Here is a 24698-nt window from a genome sequence, read left to right on the forward strand (position 1 = left end):
ACTGTCCCCCTGGTTGTAGGCTCTCAGAGGCAGGGCAGAGGGAACAGCGCTGAGGGACTGTCCCCCTGGTTGTAGGCTCTCAGAGGCAGGGCAGAGGGAACAGCGCTGAGGGGCTGTCCCCCTGGTTGTAGGCTCTCAGAGGCAGGGCAGAGGGAACAGCGCTGAGGGGCTCTCCCCCCTGGTTGTAGGCTCTCAGAGGCAGGGCAGAGGGAACAGCGCTGAGGGACTGTCCCCCTGGTTGTAGGCTCTCAGAGGCAGGGCAGAGGGAACAGCGCTGAGGGACTGTCCCCCTGGTTGTAGGCTCTCAGAGGCAGGGCAGAGGGAACAGCGCTGAGGGACTGTCCCCCTGGTTGTAGGCTCTCAGAGGCAGGGCAGAGGGAACAGCGCTGAGGGGCTGTCCCCCTGGTTGTAGGCTCTCAGAGGCAGGGCAGAGGGAACAGCGCTGAGGGACTGTCCCCCTGGTTGTAGGCTCTCAGAGGCAGGGCAGAGGGAACAGCGCTGAGGGACTGTCCCCCTGGTTGCAGGCTCTCAGAGGCAGGGCAGAGGGAACAGCGCTGAGGGACTGTCCCCCTGGTTGTAGGCTCTCAGAGGCAGGGCAGAGGGAACAGCGCTGAGGGGCTGTCCCCCTGGTTGTAGGCTCTCAGAGGCAGGGCAGAGGGAACAGCGCTGAGGGACTGTCCCCCTGGTTGTAGGCTCTCAGAGGCAGGGCAGAGGGAACAGCGCTGAGGGGCTGTCCCCCTGGTTGTAGGCTCTCAGAGGCAGGGCAGAGGGAACAGCGCTGAGGGGCTGTCCCCCTGGTTGTAGGCTCTCAGAGGCAGGGCAGAAGGAACAGAGCGAAAGTGTGGGTTACGTGTGTAACTACGGTTATATGATATAGGGATGGGCAGAGCTCACAAATTGCTATTCGATAGTCACTGGGAACTATTCGAATAATAATCGAATAGTATTACGTTATTATAGGATTTTGTTTTTACTTGACAGTGAATGTGAGATAATCAACCAAGCCTACTAGCTGGCTGCTGTCATTGCAAACAGCTAGATATGTTTGAGTCGCAGCAGGCTAATGTTATTTCCGAAAGTTACATTGTGTCTGAGCTTCCATGTTGACGTATGGTTTTGTTTTTTACTTAACCTAGTTAAGTACCCAGGCACCCAGAAAAGTGGCAATTTTATTTTACTTGAACTTGAGGACTGCATACTTTGCAAAGCTTATCTTTATACTTTATACTTATAGCACATGCATGCGCCTGGTTTCTTTTGAAAGATAACATTCTGAAGTTATTAATGCAAAATCACTTTTAGTGCTAAGGAAATAGAGTAAGTCAAGTCAAGTCAAGAGTTTTAATTGTCACGGCATACAAGTATACAATGAAATGCGGGTGGTCTTGCCCGCAACGATGTGCAATACAGTGTTACAACATATATAGAATCCAATAAAAAAACAACATTGTGCAATAAACAGGTAACAGGTAACATGGTGTGATATCTCGGTATCTGTACATAGTTATTTACAGAGCATATATATATATAGGACATGCTAGGTAGCTTTGGTAGTGCAATACACTGTTCCTGTTATTCTAATTTAAAGTGGCCTTTCCTTTTGGCCATAAGTGTGCGGCATGAGTGTGTGCCCGCTCATGTTAAAGTGTTAAGTGGCTGCTAGTGTGTGAGCGTGCACAGCGTGCGTGTCGTGTGTGTGTTCATGTGTGCTTGTGTGTGGATAGTTCAGTGTTCTGTGGCACTCAATGTTCATTGTTCAGGGCTCTGATGGCCTGGGGGAAGAAGCTGAGCCTAAGCCGCTCTGTCCTAGTAGCTGGGGTTCGCAGGCGTCTGCCTGACCTCAGGAGCTGGAACAGGCTGTTATTGGGGTGGTGAGGGTCTTTCATTATCCTGCAGGCTCTGGATTTGCACCTCTTGTTGTATAGAACCTGCAGGGGAGGTAGTGCAATACCCGTGGTACGCTCGGCTGAGCGCACCACTCTCTGTAGGGCCTTCTTGTCTTGTGCCGTGCTGTTTCCATACCAGGCAGTGATGTTTCCGGTCAAGATGCTCTCTACAGCTCCTGAGTAGAAGGACTGGAGTATCTTCCCCGATACTCTGAACTTCCTTAACTGTCTCAGGTGGTAGAGGCGCTGTTTCGCCTTCTTTACTACTGTGTCTATGTGTGTTGACCATGTCAGATCCTCTGAGATGTGGACCCCCAGGTACTTAAAGCTGCTCACCCTGTCCACGGTAGCCCCGTTAATCATCAGTGGTGTGTGTGTCTCCTGCTGTCCTCTCCTATAATCCACGATCAGCTCCTTGGTTTTACCAATGTTCAGGAGCAGGCTGTTGTCCTGGCACCAGCGTTCCAGTACCTCAACCTCCTCCCGGTAGGCCTTCTCGTCGTTGTCCGAGATCAGCCCCACCACCACCGTGTCGTCTGCGAACTTCACTATGGAGTTGGAGCTGAACTTGGCCACACAGTCGTGTGTGTAGAGTGAGTACAGCAGGGGGCTTAGAACACAGCCCTGGGGGGACCCGATGCTCAGGGTGATGGTGTTGGAGGTCTGACCCCCCACCCTGACCGCCTGGGGTCTTTCACTCAGAAAGTCCAGTACCCAGGCGCTCAGGGCGGAGCTCAGACCCAGCTCGATCAGCTTGTCCACCAGTCTGGTGGGGACTATGGTGTTGAACGCTGAGCTGTAGTCAATGAACAACAGTCTCACATAGCCCCCCTTCTGACGGTCAAGGTGGGAGAGGGTGCTGTGCAGTACCTGGGAGACCGCGTCGTCAGTGGACCTGTTTGTCCTGTATGCAAATTGCATAGGGTCCATATCACTGGGGAGGGAGGCACAAATGTGGTCCTTGACCAGCCTCTCAAAACATTTCATGACCACAGAGGTGAGTGCCACCGGTCTGTAGTCATTTGGACATGTTGGGGAGGGTTTCTTCGGTACAGGGATGATGGTAGACATCTTGAAGCAGGCAGGGACCACCGACTCCGCCAGGGATTGATTAAATATGGCGGTGAATACCGGGGCAAGCTGGTTGGCACAGGACTTAAGTATGCGTCCTGTTATACCATCTGGGCCAGCAGCCTTCCTGGTGTTCACCTGCATAAATGCTCTTCTGAACTTGAGTCGAACTTGTGTACTCACATTTTTCTGTAGTGGTTGCAATACCCAACAATTGCAATAGGTATAAGCTGGAAAACACAGGATCCATAGCCTGAAGTCTTATGTAGTACAGGTCCAAATTTGATAAAAATCCGTTCAGAAATGGGTCTTTGGGAGATATCCGTGTAAACCGTGTGCCAAAAACAAAAAAAGCTCTCCAGAATTCCATTTCCTGGTCCACGGCCATTCATTCGAAATGTTTTCCACTTCTGGTTTTCGCTTGTCAGCTTTCACCTAGATCCCGTATTCGCAGCTCCCCATGTGGGGTATCATTGGAAAGCTGCACTCATTGGCTACAACGCTGACTGTATACGACCCGGTGCATGTTAAGAGGTTTTAATAGCGAACGTGAGATAATCAAACAAGCTATCTAGCTGGCTGCTGTCATTGCTAACAGCTAATGCTAGCGGACCAATTTCGTGTTCATTCCAGGAACAAAAGCATTCATTCCGAAGGTTACATCACTTTCGATCATCATCACGCTTGAAATGTGTGAGCTTAGTGAAACAACATGGCAAAATCCATAGATTTAGGAACTGTTTAGAGCCGGCATCCTTTTTTTGAAGTCCCTGTTATCAAGACGGTGGTCAAGTGTTCCTTTATCATCCCCTTGGGGGAAATTCAGGTGTCACAGCAGCATAGCATGGGGGAGGGGAGATACAGGCAGGAATAATAATAATAATAATAATAATAATAATAATAATAATAATAATAATAATAATAATAATAATAATAATAATAATAATAATAATAATAATAATAATAATAATAATAATAATAGAACTAATTATAACTTCTCTTTAGACTTTTAAGATTATGATTCCCATTGAGAGATGTCCTTTGTGTCCCGTTTCCCAGGAAGACCAGTGACGAGGCCGGGATCACAGAGGAGGTAAAGGTGGCGACGGATCAGGTGAAGCCCAGTCCCCGGGCTGGACAGACGGACCCCGCAAAGACCCAGGAGAACGGCCCCGTTCGGGAGGAGCGCCAACGGACCAAGGCGCCTTCCCCTCCTGGCAAAGGTGACGGACGCGACGCAGACGCTTCCCTCGCGGCACAGGACAAAAACGCAGAGGACACTAGTGCCACCGATGACGGACCTTTTGAAAATCTGCACTGCACTTTAGAATCCCCTCAGACGGAATGCGCCGCCACGACTGACCCGCAGGTATCCACAGAGGTGAAGGTGTTGGCTGAAAGGAAGGAGGTGGTTGTGGGGGAGGTTTTAGCCACAGCGGAGGACAGAGTCTCTCAGGAGTCTGAACCTGTGACCCTCGGGACAGAGGTACAGGTGGAGCGTGTGCTTCCTGTGACCCTCGGGACAGAGGTACCGGTGGAGCGTGTGCTTCCTGTGACCCCAGAGGTACCAGTGGAGTGTGTGCTTCCTGTGACCCCAGAGGTACCGGTGGAGTGTGTGCTTCCTGTGACCCCAGAGGTACCGGTGGAGCGTGTGCTTCCTGTGACCCCAGAGGTACCAGTGGAGTGTGTGCTTCCTGTGACCCCAGAGGTACCAGTGGAGCGTGTGCTTCCTGTGACCCTGGGGACAGAGGTACCAGTGGAGCGTGTGCTTCCTGTGACCCCAGAGGTACCAGTGGAGCGTGTGCTTCCTGTGACCTCAGAGGTACCAGTGGAGTGTGTGCTTCCTGTGACCTCAGAGGTACCAGTGGAGCGTGTGCTTCCTGTGACCCCAGAGGTACCGGTGGAGCGTGTGCTTCCTGTGACCCCAGAGGTACCAGTGGAGCGTGTGCTTCCTGTGACCCCAGAGGTACCGGTGGAGCGTGTGCTTCCTGTGACCCCAGAGGTACCAGTGGAGTGTGTGCTTCCTGTGACCCCAGAGGTACCAGTGGAGTGTGTGCTTCCTGTGACCCCAGAGGTACCAGTGGAGTGTGTGCTTCCTGTGACCCTGGGGACAGAGGTACCAGTGGAGCGTGTGCTTCCTGTGACCTCAGAGGTACCGGTGGAGCGTGTGCTTCCTGTGACCCCAGAGGTACCAGTGGAGCGTGTGCTTCCTGTGACCCCAGAGGTACCAGTGGAGTGTGTGCTTCCTGTGACCCCAGAGGTACCGGTGGAGCGTGTGCTTCCTGTGACCCCAGAGGTACCAGTGGAGCGTGTGCTTCCTGTGACCCCAGAGGTACCAGTGGAGCGTGTGCTTCCTGTGACCCCAGAGGTACCGGTGGAGCGTGTGCTTCCTGTGACCCCAGAGGTACCGGTGGAGCGTGTGCTTCCTGTGACCCCAGAGGTACCGGTGGAGCGTGTGCTTCCTGTGACCCCAGAGGTACCAGTGGAGCGTGTGCTTCCTGTGACCCCAGAGGTACCGGTGGAGCGTGTGCTTCCTGTGACCCCAGAGGTACCAGTGGAGCGTGTGCTTCCTGTGACCCCAGAGGTACCAGTGGAGCGTGTGCTTCCTGTGACCCCAGAGGTACCGGTGGAGCGTGTGCTTCCTGTGACCCCAGAGGTACCAGTGGAGCGTGTGCTTCCTGTGACCCCAGAGGTACCGGTGGAGCGTGTGCTTCCTGTGACCCCAGAGGTACCTCTGGAGCGTGTCACACCAGAAAAGGCACGTGACGATGCCGATAAAGACGAAGACGGCTGCTCTGAAGTGACCGTCGGCAACGCTGGGGACAGACCGTCGGTGGAGCCCTCCTCCGTCTGTAGCAACGTGTCGTCGTCTCTGCCTGACTCTCGCCTCCCTGCAGAGACCTCCTGCCAGGTGTCCAGCTCTGTGTGCGGCCATGAGACGAGCACGGAGGACAACACCCCCCCTCCCTCTGTGTCTCCTAGCAGGTGAGTCAACAATCATGGCCAGATAAGCTGCGTAATGTTGGTCCCATTCACTGTGTTCAAATGATGTTTTTGCATCTAGTTTTGTCTTTTTCTTCTTCTTCTTCTTCTTGTGGTAGTGGTAGTTATGGACAGTGTCAACTTGACAATATAAATGGACCCAAGTTAGGCATGTGCATAATCGATTTTGATAGCCGGCTATCCGCTGTCATTAACCGGATGAAAACCGGTTAGCCTTATTTCTTTTCTCATTTACTTAACGTGGTTTCAAGTGGTCTGCCGTCTGCCCATTTCACATTCTAATTATCCCTCTCTCAATACGACAATAAACAAGTATCTAACGTTAAAAAAGAGAGAACATTTCATAATGTTGCCAAACAAAAACTCCTGAGACTCCCTGTCTCTGCCAGTCTGTTCCTGCCTATCTGTCCCCAGCGCTGCTGTCTGTGTACCATCTCTTGCCTGCTCTGCCTAATAGTTGTTGTCACGATACTGGAATTTCTAACTTCGATGCGATACCTTGAAAAGTATCGATATTCAATACCATTTTCGATACCACGGGGAAAAGATTTTAATCTTAAAATGTAAATGTCTTTATTAATTTATTTTTTTTAATTTAGCTTTTGTTGCTGGTCGATTCTCCTCACCTTCTCTCTGGTATTAGAAGAGAAGAGAAATATAACACTCTGATTATTTTTTTTTTAAATCCGATATACGATTTTAATCGATTTTTTTCTCTTGAAAACTAGAAATCATTCAAATAACCTTTGTTTTTATTTGACAAAAAAAATCAAACCAAGATGAATTTCCCTATTGGGATTGAAGTGCAAACCTAACTTTCACCAATCTTCATTTAAAAAAAAGAAAAAAAATAATAATAATAATGTATATATAAAAGGTTACTCTTGATCAAACAAAGATGAATGTCCCTATTGGGATTAATAGTGCAATAACTTGCTTTTTCACCAAACTTCACTTAAAACAAATAAAAGGTTCCTCTTGATCATCAAACAAGAATGAATTTCCCTATTGGGATTAATAAAGTGCAAATCTAACTTTCACCAAACATCACTTTTTGTAAAATAAGAGGTGAGTCTTAAAAAAAATATAAAAAATGTTGATCGATATTGCAGAAAGTATTGATATTGCGAGAAATTAGTATTGAAACTGTTTTAAATATTCAGAATCGATATGTATCGAAAAATCGATATTTTTGACAACACTACTGCCTAATGACATCATTATGAAACATTACATTACCATTAGCATTTCACTTATTTCTTATGAAAATGTTTCAACTAGTCTAAGTCTTTGAGATATTAGGCTACTAGGGTTCTTACTTTGTGTTTTGGTTTACTGAAAAATACGATCTGCCCATTTCACATTCTATTTATCCCGGCTCCCTCAACATGACAATAAACATGTATCTAACGTTACCAGATGACATTCGTACAACATAGGCTACACATGGCGATCATCTATGAGTTCTGCTTATCATCACATGACAATGCTTGGTAGTTCATAACGTTGGCTAACTACAAAAATACAGCCTGTATGGTAACTGTGATTTACTCATCATAAAGTAGCAACACTGGGCGGCTAGGTGGCGCAGTGGGCAAGGCGCTCGCCACCAACGCAGGAGATGCTGGGTTCGAGCCCAGCTCTCGGCGTTGCTACCAGCTTGGCTGGTCGTTCATACTAATACAATTGGCAGTATTAGGGGGTGGGAAGCTGGTGGGTGGGGATCGGACGTTGTGGACAGCGACTCCTACAGGTCGGTTGGTGCGCCTGCGGCCCTGCGCAGTAGAATCAGGAAGCGACGAGGGCGGCGTGTCCCTCCCACGCAGACCCTCGCCACGAGAGATCGCGCTGTGCAGGTGAAAAGATGCGACGGCTACCTCCTCGAGTACCGGAGGGGACACGTGATGCAAGGCTTCGTCCACATTGCAGCCGGCTTGTGGGAGGCATGGCCAACAGCGTTCGAGACAGGGGAGGGTAGAATTGGACAATACGAAATTGGGGAAGGGAGAAAAAATAGAAAACAGGGAGAAAAAGTAGATAAAAAAATAAATAAAGTAGCAACACTGACTGAAAGTCACGTCCACAGTAGGCTACAGTGCATTCCCAACTTTGCTTGCAAAACCCGCGGTTGCGTAGTCGTAGTGTGGACATGCAGAGATGGAGATTGTGAAAATTATGACACAGACACCCACTCTCACTTCCAAAACAAACGTCCATGTGTGCTGCACACCAAAACATTTAGCAAAACATTCATTAGCTGAAATATTCAGCAAAAACTAAATAATAACATTAAGTCAGCTATAAGCCATTCTCCCTTTCTGTGTGTGTGCATGCTCACGTCTCATCTCTGGTCTTTGGAAAGACCAGATGAGGTCAGAGGAGTTTGATAGTATTTAGTACTAAGGATGGCCAGATAATGTTGATATTTAACCTATTTGGCCCGAGCGGTCAGGGACCGGTACGAGATTGATATCACGCCATAAATCCATTAATTATGTTGACGTTTTTTTCTTCAAATGTAGCCAAGAGTAAAGACCCTAACCCAGTCAAAACAGCAGTCAAATTGCATATTTTCAGCACTGTTTGTTTACCAATAATTTTAACTGTTATTAGTGAAATATGAGTTTATAGAAATCTCAGGGCATCGAGTCGGAAAAAGGCGCTAATAGACGCAAGGATTTGGCGCAACCTAACTTGAGTGTAGTCTTTTGAGAGAAGAGACCCAGGGATTTTGAATTTCAAAAGACTACACTTCCCAGAGCTCACGCCAGCCCCTGTCAATCATCTGACTTCTAGTGTGACTTTTTTCTTTCTCTTATTCTTCGGGATCATATCCCACAAACCTGAACGTTATTGCCATAAAACAGAACACAGTTAGTTTCTCTACCTTTCTGTGAATGTCTAGCAAAAAACAGCGTTGCAATCTGATGGAAAATGGCGGAGACATCTACATTATAAAGAAGTAACTGTACTTACAGTAGATTTCATTCATGGTTTTAGCATGGTGTTATTCACCGTCAAAGATACAAAAATAAATAATAATTATTATATTCTCCTTTGGTTCATTACAATTTACTCAAGCCTAGTAACGGACACAATATTTCTGACACAAATGGTCCTTGTAGAAGTGGAGCAATCTTCCATTTACTTAGGTATGTATTTTTTGGATTTTCAAAAAATATGGGGTTAAACATAAAAAATTATAATACATAATGTATACATGATCATGCAACATAAAATGTAGGAACGGTTTGGAAGAGACCCCTCCACTTCTGGCCGCCGCCCGCCTCAGATCCACTCCTATCCGAGCTCCGGGAGGGTCATCATCAAAGAGAAGTAGTCTATTCTCGGTCCTTTCCCCACAATAGTGGAACGAACTTCCCACCACAGTTCGGACAGCCGAAACCCGTCCAATCTTTCGTCGTCGACTAAAGACACACTTCTTCAATCATTATCTGAAATGGAGAAAGAAAGAAAAAAAATACAAAAATAAAACTCTAACCCAAACTAACCTTACTGTCATGCACTTGTCCTAATATACTAACCCACACTGTAGCACTCAACACTTTGATGAACAGTGTTACTCAGCTGATAGAGTTGTACCCTTCCTGCTGTCTTGTCGTACAAAACTCGCTAAGTCGCTTTGGATAAAAGCGTCAGCTAAATGACAACATGTAAGAGGGAGGTAGGGAGGGGTTTTAGTTTGTGTAGTGTGTTGTGTGGTGTGATAATAATGTTGAAATTGAGAAGTTTAGACTAATAGTTTTGTTTTCCAACTGAAATACAAATTTTGTTATTACAGAGAGAGTAAACTACAGGAAAAAAAGGTACCATTGGGTACCGGTATCTATTCCCAGGTACCGGTATCGGTTCAAATGTGATGGACATTAGAGTTTGACTTGATTATCTGTGCTGCTACGAGCACATAGGACAACACACGGGGCACACGACACAATGCAGAGACAACAGCACACAGCCAGGCGAGACTAAAGAATAAATGCAACATATAAGCTATATTAGAGAAAAAATATTAGAGAAAAATAAATGGGCCCTAATAATACCTACATATTTTGTGTTGTAACATCATGCCAGTCTTTTTTTTAAATGTGGATTCCCAAGTCATTCTTGGCTTGATCAAGGTGCCCTTCTTTTTAATTATCTTTTACCGTTACTGAAAGATTTGATTTGATTCACCACTGCCGCCGTCACCTTTCAGACAGTGTATCTTTCAACTTTAATATTACACTTACTGTATATTTCTGTATATTTTTACTGTATATTTTATATTAATATATATATATACATAACATAGAAAATGTATATCCCGGACCGTATTTTATTCTTGGTCTTATTTTTCATTCTTATTCGTGACTTTTGTTTTTGTCTACCTAAATGTTTACTGTTGTTTTTACCGTGAGCGATCTGTAGTGCCGAATTTCCCTCGGGATGAATAAAGTATTTCTATTCTATTCTATTCTAACCGTTTACAAATACGGGAATATTTCTAAAACGAGGCCCGTTCTCTCCGTCACCTTGTGTCCAGTGCTGCTGCGATGAAGGAGGACCTCGGTTCGGCCAATGGGAGGAGCGACGACGTGAAGGAGGAGCGCAGCCTCGATGACTTCCTGGTAAAAAGCCACGACGCTGCTGCTCCTGAGCCGCCAGCGTCCTCTGGAGCGGACGCCACGCCACTTAACCGCGGCGGCGCGGAGCCAGCGGTCTGGGAGCCGGCCGGGTCCACAGGTCCGTCGTCCGCCGCCAGCGAGAGGTGAGGGAGTTCACTGGTCGAGCTTGTTTACAAAACGTGCCTTGTGTTGTTGCCGGTCTCCCACTGACCACTAGGGGGAGTGGAGACACCGCAGCGTGTTCACCGGAACAGGCCCTTGTGCTGCTGGAGCATATAGTTGAAAATATTCATCTGGCCTCGCGGTCGCACCGGCGGTTACCCTCCTCCTCCATACCTTTTTCACAATTATCTTTTTGTGTCCTTGAATGTTTTATCTCTTCCTAAAGAGGGAGGTTGGTGTCATTTCCGAGGGCCTTGAAACTAAACTTTTGGTCTCTTCTTGGCGTGACTAATGTAGGAAGAGTAACAAGACACCGTGTAGCGCAAAGAAGAGGAGCTTTACACAAACAAAAGACACAAATGCACGACACAAAAACAATACCTCCGGTCAAGTTTCTAGACTCTAGTCTAGACTCTTCCTCTCACACAGCCTCAAGCTGCCTCACTGGTAGTGTTGTAGTGTTGTGTGTTAAAGGGCCATACCAGCATTTTCTAGAAGAGCAATGAGCCATTTTTCCAAGCTTGTGACAAAATCATCAATAGTCGGTAGGGCTGCTCGATTATCCTAAAAAAAAAAATTATTTTGATTTGATATTGAAATTACAATTATTAAACACGATTACTCATTGATTGGAGGACATCGTATGGCGATGACTGGATTTGTTTGATCTTTCTTTTCGACCAAAGGCGGGGCTGGGGGGGCACACCACTGAGAAGGAAGGGTGCTCTGCATTTACAACACGAGACAAAATGAGAGCAACGCGGCATTCGGCACAATAATCATTTTATCTCTATCTTGTTTTCATGATCATGGGAAGCCAAAATCGTAATTGAAACTTGATTAATCACCCAGCCCTAATAGTTGGCTTATGTGATGAAAGGTGCAGAAGAAGAGTACTCTATTATTGTAGGACAGACTGAAAGGTGCAGAAGAAGAAGAGTACTCTATTATCATAGTGTAGAGTAGACTGAAGTGTTCCTTTATTAATCCCCTTGGGGAAATTCAGGTGGCATAGCAGCATGGGGGGGCATGAAAAAAGATTATTATAGAAATAGTATTCATAATAATAATAATAGTAGTAGTATATATAGTGGTAATCCACGTCAAAATCACTATTCAACTGTTTTGTTCTTTGTTTTTCTTTTACCACTTCAAAAATATCTTCTAGAAACAATAATAATAATAATACTTATGTTCATTTTGAAAATCAATTCTTCTCAGACAACATCATACAGACTTTTAGAAAACCTGTCTGTCCCACAGCTCTCATCTACCACCACACCTGTCTGTCCCACAGCTCTCATCTACCACCACACCTCTGTCTGTCCCACAGCTCTCATCTACCACCACACCTCTGTCTGTCCCACAGCTCTCATCTACCACCACACCTGTCTGTCCCACAGCTCTCATCTACCACCACATTGAACCTTGAACGCTTCGAAGCCCAGAACATGGTAATCAGGTCAGCCCTACTCTACTGTCCAGGGATCAGCCCTAAAGTGTCAGAGCAACGCTGAGTGTGAGTCTACTGTCGTCTGGTTCTACTGTCAGAGCAACGCTGAGTGTGAGTCTACTGTCGTCTGGTTCTACTGTCAGAGCAACGCTGAGTGTGAGTCTACTGTCGTCTGGTTCTACTGTCAGAGCAACGCTGAGTGTGAGTCTACTGTCGTCTGGTTCTACTGTCAGAGCAACGCTGAGTGTGAAATTTAGAGGATGACATTTTTTCGGGATTCCCGCGGGATGGGAGTCAAATTCACTTGGGCAGGACCGGGAGTAAACGTCAACGGGGGCGTGGAAGGGAGTGGGAACTATGACAACAAAATCAATGGGATTTGGGAGGGAGTGGGATCAGTCTCTGTGGGAGTGGGAGGGAGTGGCATTTTTTTTGAAACTCTCACTCGGGGTTGGGATGGGATGGGATTATTTCTGTGGGAGTGGGAAGGAGCGGGAGTCAAAATCCACTCACATGATGTCAGCCTCTGTGAATCTCGGTCAGTGGTCTCTAACTACACACACCCCCAAGACCCCTACGCTCTGCATCTTCTGGCCGCCTCAGACCTACTCCTATCCGAGCTCCGGGAGGGTCATCAAAGAGAAGTCGCCTATTCTCGGTCCTTGGAATGCCCCACAATGGTGGAACGAACTTCCCACCACAGCTAGGACAGCCGAAACCCGTCCAATCTTTCGCCGTCGACTAAAGACGCACTTCTTCAACCAATATCTGAAATGAAAAGAAACGAGAAAATAACTAAACCCTAACTAACCCTAACTACACTGTATAGCACTCGACACTTTGATGAACACTGTTATTTTATTTATTTATTATTGTTATTCAGCTGATTTTTGAGTTGTGCCCTTCCTGATGACTTGTCGACGTACAGAACTTGTAAATCGCTTTTGGATAAAAGCGTTTCAGCTCAATGACTACTAAATGTAAATGTCCCCCGTCGTCTGGTTCTAATGTCAGAGCACCGTTGACTGTGTGTCCTGTCGTCTGGTTTTAAATGTCATAACAACATGTGAGTCTCCTGTCTCCTGTCTGCACTGAACACACGGCCACCGGCACTATATTTAGCAGCATCCACACGAGGGGCCAAATCAACACACAACACTAGCTGCCCCCCCCCCCCCCCCCCCCCCCCCCCTCTCTCACTACTAGGGCTGTCCCCGACTAAGGATTTGGATAGTCTACTACTATGATTGGCCAAAATGTGCCGTTAGTCGACTATTAGTCGACAAAAAAAAAGTATAAATTATTTTTTATTATACATTTATTTTATTTTATCATTCCATTTGGGCATTTGTGCTTAATGTCTGAAGGAGTCAAGTGAAGGCTTCTTGTCCTCTGCGAAAGCATGCAATTGGTCCCACTGATGGATACATCTTGATATTTGTCTAGTCTAGTGTGTTCATTAGATGGGTGAAATCCTCTTTCAGTGCCTCTGTGCCTGTTTTCTTAGGCAGTTAGCCTCTGGTATGCGTGCCATTAGCGTTAGCCACGCTTCTAGGCCTCTTTTCTTTTGGAAAGAATGATAAAAAAAAATATATATATATATATTTTTTTTATTATTATTATATATTTTTTGTATTCGCTAAGAGGTTGGCAGTCGACTACGGCTCCTTTCGACCGATTAGTCGACTAATTGACTAATCGGGGTCAGCCCTACTCACTACACACAACACTAGCTGCCCCCCCCCCCTCTCTCTCTCTCTCTCTCTCTCTCTCTCACTACACATACCACTAGCTGCTCCTCTCTCTCTCTCACTCTCACTCTCTCTCACTACACATACCACTAGCTGCTCCCCTCTCTCTCTCTCTCTCTCTCTCTCTCTCTCTCTCTCTCTCTCTCTCTCTCTCTCTCTCTCTCTCTCTTCTCTCTCTCTCTCTCTCTCTCTCTCTCTCACACTACACATACCACTAGCTGCTTCTCTCTCTCTCTCTCTCTATCTCTATCTCTATCTCTCTCTCTCTCCCTCACTACACACAACACTAGCTGCTTCTCTCTCTCTCTCTCTCTCTCTCTCTCTCTCTCTCTCTCCCCCCCCCCCACTACACACAACACTAGCTGCTCCCCTCTCTATCACTCTCTCGCCCTTGTTGTGACGTTAATGACAGTTACATAACAATGATAGCGATTTTTCAGTTTCTTCAGTCCACACATTTTTAGGCCTGATGTAGCCAGATAATGCTATGTTTTTCTTTGTAAAGGGAGACTTCAGTTTAGTTCTCCCCTAAAGCCATGACAGATTAGGGCTGCCTGCGTCTGATTGCTCAGTCTGTTTTGTAACAACAGAGCTGTACATGCTCTCTCTGCCAACTGCCACCTCTCTCTCTCTCTCTCTCTCTCTCACTCTCGCTCTCTCTCGCTCTCTCTCGCTCTCTTTCTCTCCTCTCTTTCTTTCAAATTCAACGTTGCTTTATTGGCATGATGGGGGGGGGAAATTCCTACATTGCCAAAGCAATACAGTAAAGTTTAAACAACATAGTAAACATTGACAAATAATTATCAGTAAATAAATAATAATCTGTGAATATAAAGAATAAAATAAATGCACTCATAGAATATAATGGGATGAAGGACAAAACATGTTCCTCATGCATCTGCTAACATTTAGTAACAAATAAAAGTAATACAATTTGATGCCTCCGTTTAGTTGCTTATAGCATTCAATTTGTGATAAAATGTCGGTTCTCCAATGTTTTTGTGTAGTTTAACTTTAGGTGGTGATCAATCTGTTTTAATTTGGGGCGTCTTTGGATCATGATTAATGTTTTTATTTTAAAGGGGAACTATCTTATAAATGGCCTTTTTGAGTGTTTAGCATTGTTTCCTAGCTATGTGAACTTATATTAATATGATCTATGTCTCAAAATTCTCATATTGGTGCATTCTTCCAATTCTCCTCTCACAATTATTTTTTTGAGGACTTGATTAGAAATACAAAACAATGAATAAAAAAAATATATATATTACAGAGGTGTTCCATAGACTCACAGGAATTGTGTAAAAGTGCCCAAATAGTGAAAGAAATTGTAAAATAGTTCCCCTTTAAGGCAGATTTTAATTGTGATATTGCCAATTTAGATGTTGAATGTTTTCTTTTTCATTTTTACAAATGTACTGTTGGGGCCCATCTTTCACAATATTCTTTAACAAATAAAGTGTGTTGCACTTTAAAAATGTTGCAAAAAATGCACCCACAAATCACACCACACTCTGGATTAATACATTTTAAGAAACGTTTTATAAATGAAAAAAAAAACAGTGAGTTGGCTGGTTTTACTGGTATTCTCTAGCTAGCTATCTGGGTGTAACTGCCATCTCTCTGTCTCTCTCTCTCTCTTGACTTTAAGTGTGCCTTGCTATTCTGTTTAGACTTTTGGTTTGCCTTGAGATTCTGTTTTGGCTTTTGGTGTGCCTTGAGATTCTTGTTTAATCTTTTCTTTGGTGTACCTTGAGATTCTGGTTTGACTTTTCATTGCAACACTTACACTATATTATCACCGACATCCTGTTGCGGGATCCCCTTTGAACAGCCCATCTGAGGTTTCTCTCCTCCACGCTGCCTGTGGTGCTTTTTTTTTCATTTTTTCTATTGCTAGGTTTATAGTGAGTCGTTCCTTAATCTTATCTTCATTGGGGAAAGTCTGTATTTGGATTTTATGGTGATTTTTGTTTTTGATCTTTTGTGATGTTTCATCTTGACTTGTACAAGAAGACTTGTACAGCCCATGGGGGCTATTCCATGTGATCTCGGGAATAGATGGATAGACATTTGATTTGATTTGATGTAGATTTGGTGTGCCATGAGATTCTGATTTTACTTTTGGTGTGCCTTGAGATTCCTTCGTAACTCGATTTACGTACTTATTTGGCATTCTCGGCTTCGTATTGTAAATTCTTTGTAGGATTTACGAACTTGAAAAGGCAGTCGTAAGTCGGACAGACCGGTGTGCGCCCGTGTTTTCAACAGCTTTCTCCGGGACAAGTCATTGGGGATTGCCGATACTACAGACATCTGTGGAATTAAATAATTATGATTAATACGACAATATTTGTATCATTAATTATTACGTTTTGCATTTATAGTCCTGACTCAATGAGGCATTGTGAGCATTACACACACACTGTAATAAATCACTAAATAAATAAGAACTAAACCGATCGCAGTGGATATAACTACTGTATTAGTGGAATATACTTTATTAATATGCCATATACTGTCTTCTCTATGATATTATTTATTGTTGGTTTGATCTATTCCTATTGCTAATAGAAATACATGTGTGGAGAAACGGCTTAGTGAGGCAGCCTCAGCGCACAGCACACACACACAAACACACACACACACTCTATACGTGCAAAATGAATCGTTCCAGCAAAGTAGGCTTCTATATTATTCTAATGACTTGTTTTATAAGGTATTACAGTAGTAAGTCCTACTGTAGAACATGACATTATTAGCATGACATCTCATTTAGTAATGTCAATACTGAACGACTGCGCGATTGATTGGCTCTTGACAAGCCGTAAATCTGTTGGTACGAAATCTTTTACCAAGATATTTACAAAGGGCACTTACGAACACGTTCGAGAATGAGGACCATTGTCTCTCCTCTCCCCTCAGCCTGGACTCTGGCGAGCACAGTAAGGCAGACCTCCGCTCGCCACCCACTGCTTCCAGTGAAGTCACTTCCCAGGAGAACTTGGCACAGGGCGTCGTAGTGGAGGAGACCGAGTCGAGAGGGAAGGGAGAAGATGTCGCCCCCAAAACCGAGGAGGACGACGGCGGCGAGGCAGAGGAGGAGACGAGGCTCGCCTCGGCCGAGGCCCCCGCGGATGTCGAGGGAGAGCGAGAGCCGCTGGAGCTCGACGACGAAGGCGACCGGGTGGCCTGCGTCTCTGCTGCTGTCGCGGAGGTGGAAGTCGTCATCCCCGTCGAGGAGCGGGAGGAGCGGGAGGAGGAAGACATCGGAAATAGGTTTGTTCAAAGTGAACTTCTTCTGTGCCTATCCGTTAGACATCCGTGTAGGGCCGGGAATAGGTCTTCTTTATCTTACAAATTGTCATGGTGCTATTTCACCAAAAAATAAATGTTTTATTTTTTTTAATTTAACAACACAATATAAACATCAACAGTAACAACAATAATAATAATAATAATAATAATAATAATAATAATAATAATAATAATAATAATAATGACAAAAACAATAATAAATACAAAATACAGATATACCAAATAAAAACACAAACACAAAGGACATTAGACAGACATGAATTTGTTGGTGATTAGGGTACAAAAATGTATCTATACATTTTTATTTTTATTTAACCAGGTGAGTCCCATTGAGAGGGAGCCCTGGCCAGGATCGTAGCAAATACAGTGCTGCAAACAACATAAAAGCAAACGCATAGAGCAAAGCATTCAGTAGCAACTCCCAGAATCATATGCCCAAAAAGACAGACAAGAGGAAATGGAATATAGCTATAAAGGAAGAATTTACAAAATTCCAATTGAATCTGCCTCCAAACCTGATTGGAATCAGCTCATCTAGCTGCAATTCTGTCTGCTATAGTGGTTCCAGGCTGCAGGAGCAGCGGAGATAAAGGCCTGTTTTTCAAGTTCAGTGTGAACCTCAGGGATGGTACAGGAAGAGGGTGTCGTTGGAGTGCAAACCATACTTACCGTACTAGTTTTATGTGCGATATACCTACAAACCATACTTACTCGTTTTATGTGAGATATACCTACAAACCATACTTACTAGTTTTATGTGAGATATACCTACAAACCATACTTACTAGTTTTATGTGAGATATACCTACAAACCATACTTACTAGTTTTATGTGCGATATACCTACAAACCATACTTACTAGTTTTATGTGAGATATACCTACAAACCATACTTACTAGTTTTATGTGAGATATACCTACAAACCATACTTACTAGTTTTATGTGCGATATACCTACAAACCATACTTACTAGTTTTATGTGAGATATACCCAGCGTTGCGTTGTTATTATGGGCTGAGCCGCCACGCAGGATAATGACGCCGCGCGCACGCGCGCGTGCACACGCACGCGCGGCCCCGCGCGCATGCGCATATGTTCCCTCGCGCACAATAATACACTTTGTTTGTATAGCCTTTCATACAGAAACTGCAGCTCAAAGTGCTTCACAACAGAATTAAGACAGGCATAAAATGAGCACATAAAGTGCAGACATATAAAATCAGTTTTTCACATTAGGATCTAACATCCCAACAGGCAACCTTGTTTATGGTTTGATTCAGTTTTAATATAAATAATAAAAATAAAGAGAAGATTAATTAATTATCTACTCAGTCCCGAAGTTTGTGATGTAGATATGGAATGTCCCGGGTTGCTGCTGTTTGCAGAGTGTGTTGTTGTCCGGGGGTGAGTGGTGGTGGGTGGGGGGTTGAATCAAAACAGTTGTCAATTCGGAATTGACGGCTGTTTTGATTTGGCCCTTCGTTCGCCGTCGTTCACCTTTGGACGGCGGTGCACTCTGTGGGCAGGGCAACTTGGGACGTTCCATATTTACATCACAAAGAGTCCCAGACTGGTTGAAGACACCAGCCTATAGCGGCTATTGTTATGATAATGCGAGGTAGCGCCGCAGGTAAACACAACGATCCGAGCCGAGCGCAGCGCGTTCTCGCGTGCATGTGCGTGCACGCGCTTCTGCTCAAATCTTTAATACTCAGTGAGGTACCACTGAGTGGTACCCCGTGCCATGAACAACGCATGCCTGGATATACCTACAAACCATACTTACTAGTTTTATGTTAGATATACCTACAAACCATACTTACTAGTTTTATGTGAGATATACCTACAAACCATACTTACTAGTTTTATGTGAGATATACCTACAAACCATACTTACTAGTTTTATGTGAGATATACCTACAAACCATACTTACTAGTTTTATGCGAGATATACCTACAAACCATACTTACTAGTTTTATGTGAGATATACCTACAAACCATACTTACTAGTTTTATGTGAGATATACCTACAAACCATACTTACTAGTTTTATGTGAGATATACCTACAAACCATACTTACTCGTTTTATGTTAGATATACCTACAAACCATACTTACTAGTTTTATGTTAGATATACCCACAAACCATACTTACTAGTTTTATGTGCGATATACCTACAAACCATACTTACTAGTTTTATGTGCGATATACCTACAAACCATACTTACTAGTTTTATGTTAGATATACCTACAAACCATACCTACTAGTTTTATGTTAGATATACCTACAAACCATACTTACCGGACTAGTTTTATGTTAGATATACCTACAAACCATACTTACTAGTTTTATGTTAGATATACCTACAAACCATACTTACTAGTTTTATGTGCGATATACCTACAAACCATACTTACTAGTTTTATGTGCGATATACCTACAAACCATACTTACTAGTTTTATGTGCGATATACCTACAAACCATACTTACTAGTTTTATGTGAGATATACCTACAAACCATACTTACTAGTTTTATGTGAGATATACCTACAAACCATACTTACTAGTTTTATGTGAGATATACCTACAAACCATACTTACTAGTTTTATGTTAGATATACCTACAAACCATACTTACTAGTTTTATGCGAGATATACCTACAAACCATACTTACTAGTTTTATGTGCGATATACCTACAAACCATACTTACTAGTTTTATGTTAGATATACCTACAAACCATACTTACTAGTTCTGTATCGTTAGTGGCTTAGCTTGGCATCGCTACTGCACTATCTCGCGTACGTGCACGCGTACTGAATAAACCACAAATGTACCTCTAATACCAGTATTAGTCTGACCACACCCCTCATCAGCTTACCTTCATAAGCAGGTGTGTGGTCACCTGCTCTCCTCCTTCTCGCTTTCACCACAAGGAAGAGGTGCCTCGGTAGATCCCCACACTTGACACCATGATGGAAGAAATTGGATTAGGAACAGCTTGGGAAACAAGGATACGTTGACATCATATCTTTATTTTCTCTCTCACTATTTTCGAGAAAATACGGCGATATTGTCTTCGTACTGGAGTGTCTAGAAGATGATGATCATTCTAAAAACCCTCCACCGGTTTTCGTATTGGGAGCACGCCGCTGCATGCTTCTCAACTGCAGTTCCTTGCTGTGTTGTTGGGGTGAAACCTGTCAGGCCACAGCTGAACTGTCGGACATGCCGCTGTTGTGAGGAGCGGTGCGTTCCAGGTTGGGTGAGTAGTGTTTGCTGGCGGGCTCCACTTGTCTGTTAGTGCTATGGGGGCTACTTGACAAAGTTTATGGAAACCGGCCCCAGGCTAGGGTCCTTTGTTTAGCCGCCTAGGCGACAGAAGGCCTTGGTCTGGCGACCATTATAGTTTTAACTAGTGGGCCGCGACCATTGACACTGGTGATCCCTGTGTGTTCTGGACGAGTGGATTCTCTCTGTCACCGTGTTAAGACCCCATCTTTCATATCCAAATGAGAGTATTCCTTCACGAGGGGATATGTGCATGTAATGTGCGATAGCGGCAGATTCATGTTCAAAGTCAGCTATACAGGCCAGTTGGTACTGTGCTGATTCCGCCGGACGTGGTAATGTCACCGTTGTGAAGCGGTGTTGACGTCTTGTTTTCTCTTTTCTCTTAAAAAGTGAGGAGGGGTTCAGAACGGCGGCCTGTCTGGGTGAGTGTTATGTCATTGTTTACATGTTCATAGCTTACGGTTGGCCGGTCAGTGGCCTGGCGCGGGGTAGCTTAGCTTCTCGCGCGCCGCCGGGAGCTCGCTTCTGATCGCGTGCGTCGTTAGATCGGCGTCTCGCGAGCGGAAGCAATAGCACCCGAACGGTTGGAGCAGCCGTTAGCTTGATGCTATTCTGTTGAACGTGCTTTGATTTTAACATGTTTTACACTCTTGACCACGACGTCATCCTTGACAGGGGATGTTCGTCGACCCTGCCTGAGCCTAGACGGGGATTGCGTCAACAAAGAGGACTGTAGCGACTGGTGGAGCGGCGACGCTGCCCGGATCGAACAACACAGGACGGCTGTGTTCTACGGTGTCTTGTGACTGCACTTCGCTGATCTGCGTTCCGGGTAGGTACGGGGTTGGCCAGACCTCATAACACGTCTTCTGGTTTTACTTTGCTAAATGTATTGTGAATAACGGTGTTTTTTCCCAAAACGTGTGTTGTTGCAATGCATTTGGGATACGTTGCGGGTTGTGTGTGAGCTGTTTTTGTCACTGGCAGTTAGCTTCTCCGTGCAGATCGTGATGTATTGATCTGGTTGTTGTGTGAGAAACATCATGGTGTTTATGTGTACCGTGTACTCACTACTAAGGCAACTAACCTATGAAGCTATGCTTGGTGACAAGTGAGTAAAAGAATGTTCTTTCTCAGACTGTAATGACAATGAACAGTGAGTTCACACATTAACAGGTTTTCCTGTTTTAACTGGCCGTATTGAGGGTAAAATAGGAGGATTGTGTTTTTCCCCCCCGGTTCCCTGGGGACTTTATCACCTCCTATCGGACATGTTGTGCATTAATTGTGTCTTTTGTGTGGTAGGGATACGATGTAACTCTTAGCTTGATTGCTGAGGTTGTGCTAAATCTGCTGGAGAAACTTATTTCCTAAAGGGAAATTGGTTTGGTTGCTGTCATGTGTGCTTAGCAAGGCCTGTGGTCGATACTAATCAAGAATGATGTATTCTCTCATTGTGAAAAAAACGGCGTTCCTCTGTTGAGTGTTTTTGCCATTTTTTGTAGGTGATGATGGGTTGTGTGTGTCATGTGACCTACAACTGGGTTGTACTGGCCACAGAAGCACATGTGTATGTTGGACCGGGGTTCTTAGAGCCTTCTCTATTCTGTGTTTTTCCTTAGTAAAAATCAGATGGCAGGTTAGCTCATGCGCTGTGTGGAGCTGTGAAACGCTTCATAGAGCTGACTATGACTGTGTCATATTCTCTTTTTGTCGTTACGTCGTATCATGGGTGTGGGGTCGTAAAGGGGTGAACTGGTAACCTTTCCTCTCCCCATTGTTCTGTCGGTCAGGGGTACACCCCCTGTCCTTCAAGGTTCCCGTCACGTGGCGGTTCGGCACGTTACGGGGGGGGGGGGGGGGGGGGGAGTTCCTGGTCCCACGGCCTGGTATATTGGGCGTGTGCACCGCAGGAATTCCCCCGCCATAGAGTACGTCACCGTGCGCGTCTCTGTTGGTAGGACTTCCGTGTGCTGTTCAGGTCCATGTGATGGATCTGTTTTCAGGGGGGGTGGTCAGGGCTCCTCCTCACCAAGCGCCTATTCAGGCCTTCTGTGAGTTTGGACTCCTTCTTCCATGTGAGGAAGCCTCCATCAGAGTACAGAGCCTTCCTCCTCAGATTGTCAAAGTGAGTGGACCCTCTAGAAGGGTCCTTTTCTATTGTATGTATATTCGATTCAATTCGTTTATTGAGTGTGTATGGGTTCAGTGCCTCTTCCCCGGAGGCCCTAAAACCAGTTTTTTACATGGCTCGAGGTGCAATATATTCTTTTCAATCTGTACAGCTCGCGTGGGAAGTCTCTCTGGGGATCCCCGTCTCTTTCCTATGGGAGGGTGGTGGGATGTAAAAATGTGAAAATTTTTTACCCCGGCTGTGTAGACTGGGATACATACTGTTGATGCTTCCTTCTTTCTATTCCAGAAGTGTTGGAGTTAGGGAGTGTCACGCCCCTCTTGTCGTTCCCCTGGGCGCCTTGGGGATTCAATGACAGGTCTAAATAGCCTGTTCATTGATGGGGGTGTGTCCCGACGCACGTATAGTGCTAGCTCGCTGTAAACAGGCGATTGACTGGCACGCCTTGGTTGCTTGTGGTTGAAACAGCGTTTTTATAAAGCAACTGAGATGGGGGTTTTTCCTCTTCCGGCGACCACATCCCATGACCTGGGTGGGTTGTCGACGGATTCTCGTTCATGTCTGGGGGATGATGACGGGATGGATCTGAACATATGTAGTGGGGTCTCACGCCCTTGGGGTGGGCCACCAGGCGCGGTTCGTCCGAACGTCTGGGTGGCGCCTTCTTTTCATGTTAAGATCAACACGCATATCTGCCCTTCTCCTGGAGTAGGCATGTCGGCGTGGTTAGGGCACGGGACTGGTTCTGGTCACGCTGGTCCAGATCAGTTGAACCCGTTGTCCGCCGGGGATGCAGATCTGCTGTTCTGGTACCCTGAGGGACTTGGGCTTTTTTCAGGGGGAAAAATGCCAGGTCGGTCTGGGTGTCACAGGGTTAAGCGCTATGGAGACCCTGGTTGGGTATGTTTTTACTCAGCACTGTCGTCATGGCTTACAGCCATGCCATTCTGTACGCTCTCGATCTCGTCGGATCTCGGCCGCTACACAGGTTGGTCCTGGTTAGTACTTGGTTGGGAGACCGCCGGGGAATACCAGGTACGGTGTGCTTAGGGGCTGGTTCTCCATTATTTTTCGCTCCTCTCTCACGCATGGCGAAGAGGGGCCTGTGGGGGTGGTTTTTTGACCTCCTCTGGTGACCCTGTGCTTCCCGTACCGCCAGGCCCGGTCCGAAGTGATGTTTGCGACCCGTAGGCCTGGGTTAACCCTTTTTGGAAACTGAAACACTTGTACTGCGGTATAGCCGGTGTATACCCGCAGGTGTGTTTTGGAGTTTTTTCTTGAGGGGTTATAGGAACAACCACCGCATTGGGTAACACCGAGGTGGTTGATTCCCTGGTGTGTTGGAGCAGTGTCAACTCCCGGGTTCACCGTTTGAGGGTGCCCCTGCACGTTCATGACGTCTGCCAATCGTGTCAGCCTTCTCTGCCTCGACCCCTCTGGGTGGGGGTTGTTAAATGGAGGCTTGGTCATGCAACACCGCCAGCTTACGCTCCTTCCGCCGGGGCGGCTGTGTTCAGCTGTCCCCTCTGGCGCCTGTCTCGTCCGCAGTCTCCAGGCTAGGGTTAACAGCCTGTTGCCTGGTTTTTCCCCGGTGCGCTGCCTGCTTCCGTTGGTTAACCTTTTTTGTGTGCTTACGGCCATGCTGACTGCCTATTCTGCAGGGTCAGTGTGCCAGGCGGTGTACTATTGGGGGGACGGGGCCCGCTCGGCTTACGGCCATACCGACCTGAACACGCCCGGTCTCGTCCGATCTCGGAAGCTGGGCAGGTTCTGGCCTGGTTGGTTCCGCCTGGGAATACCAGGTGCAGTAACTGAGGGGCCTTTGTCCGAATACGCTGGCGATGTGGGGGGCGGGGCACTACGTGCCCACCTGGTGGGGTCTTGATGCTGGCATCATGGACTTCTCCGGGCCCCCATTCTAGGGAGTCCAGTCCTTTTGGTGGGTCTGGGTCTTCCTTCGTGCTCCGCTGCTACGGCCTTGCCACGGGGTTGGGTTT

The 24698-nt window shown here is 45.8% G+C and overlaps 1 protein-coding gene across 1 annotated transcript in view; it reads left to right on the plus strand.

Moving 5' to 3' along the window:
- The window catches only part of LOC311237621 (uncharacterized protein), a 66033-nt gene that overhangs the window by 7892 nt on the left and 33443 nt on the right, over positions 1-24698 (plus strand). Inside the window, exons 3-5 of the mRNA XM_084325560.1 lie at positions 4017-5942; positions 10504-10728; positions 16877-17230. Coding sequence (XP_084181686.1) covers positions 4017-5942; positions 10504-10728; positions 16877-17230 — 2505 coding nt within the window. The remainder of the gene's footprint in view (positions 1-4016; positions 5943-10503; positions 10729-16876; positions 17231-24698) is intronic.

This window comes from Notolepis coatsorum (genome assembly GCF_963971535.1).
Source record: "Notolepis coatsorum genome assembly, chromosome: 12".
In the NCBI taxonomy this organism is placed as follows: Eukaryota; Metazoa; Chordata; class Actinopteri; order Aulopiformes; family Paralepididae; genus Notolepis; species Notolepis coatsorum.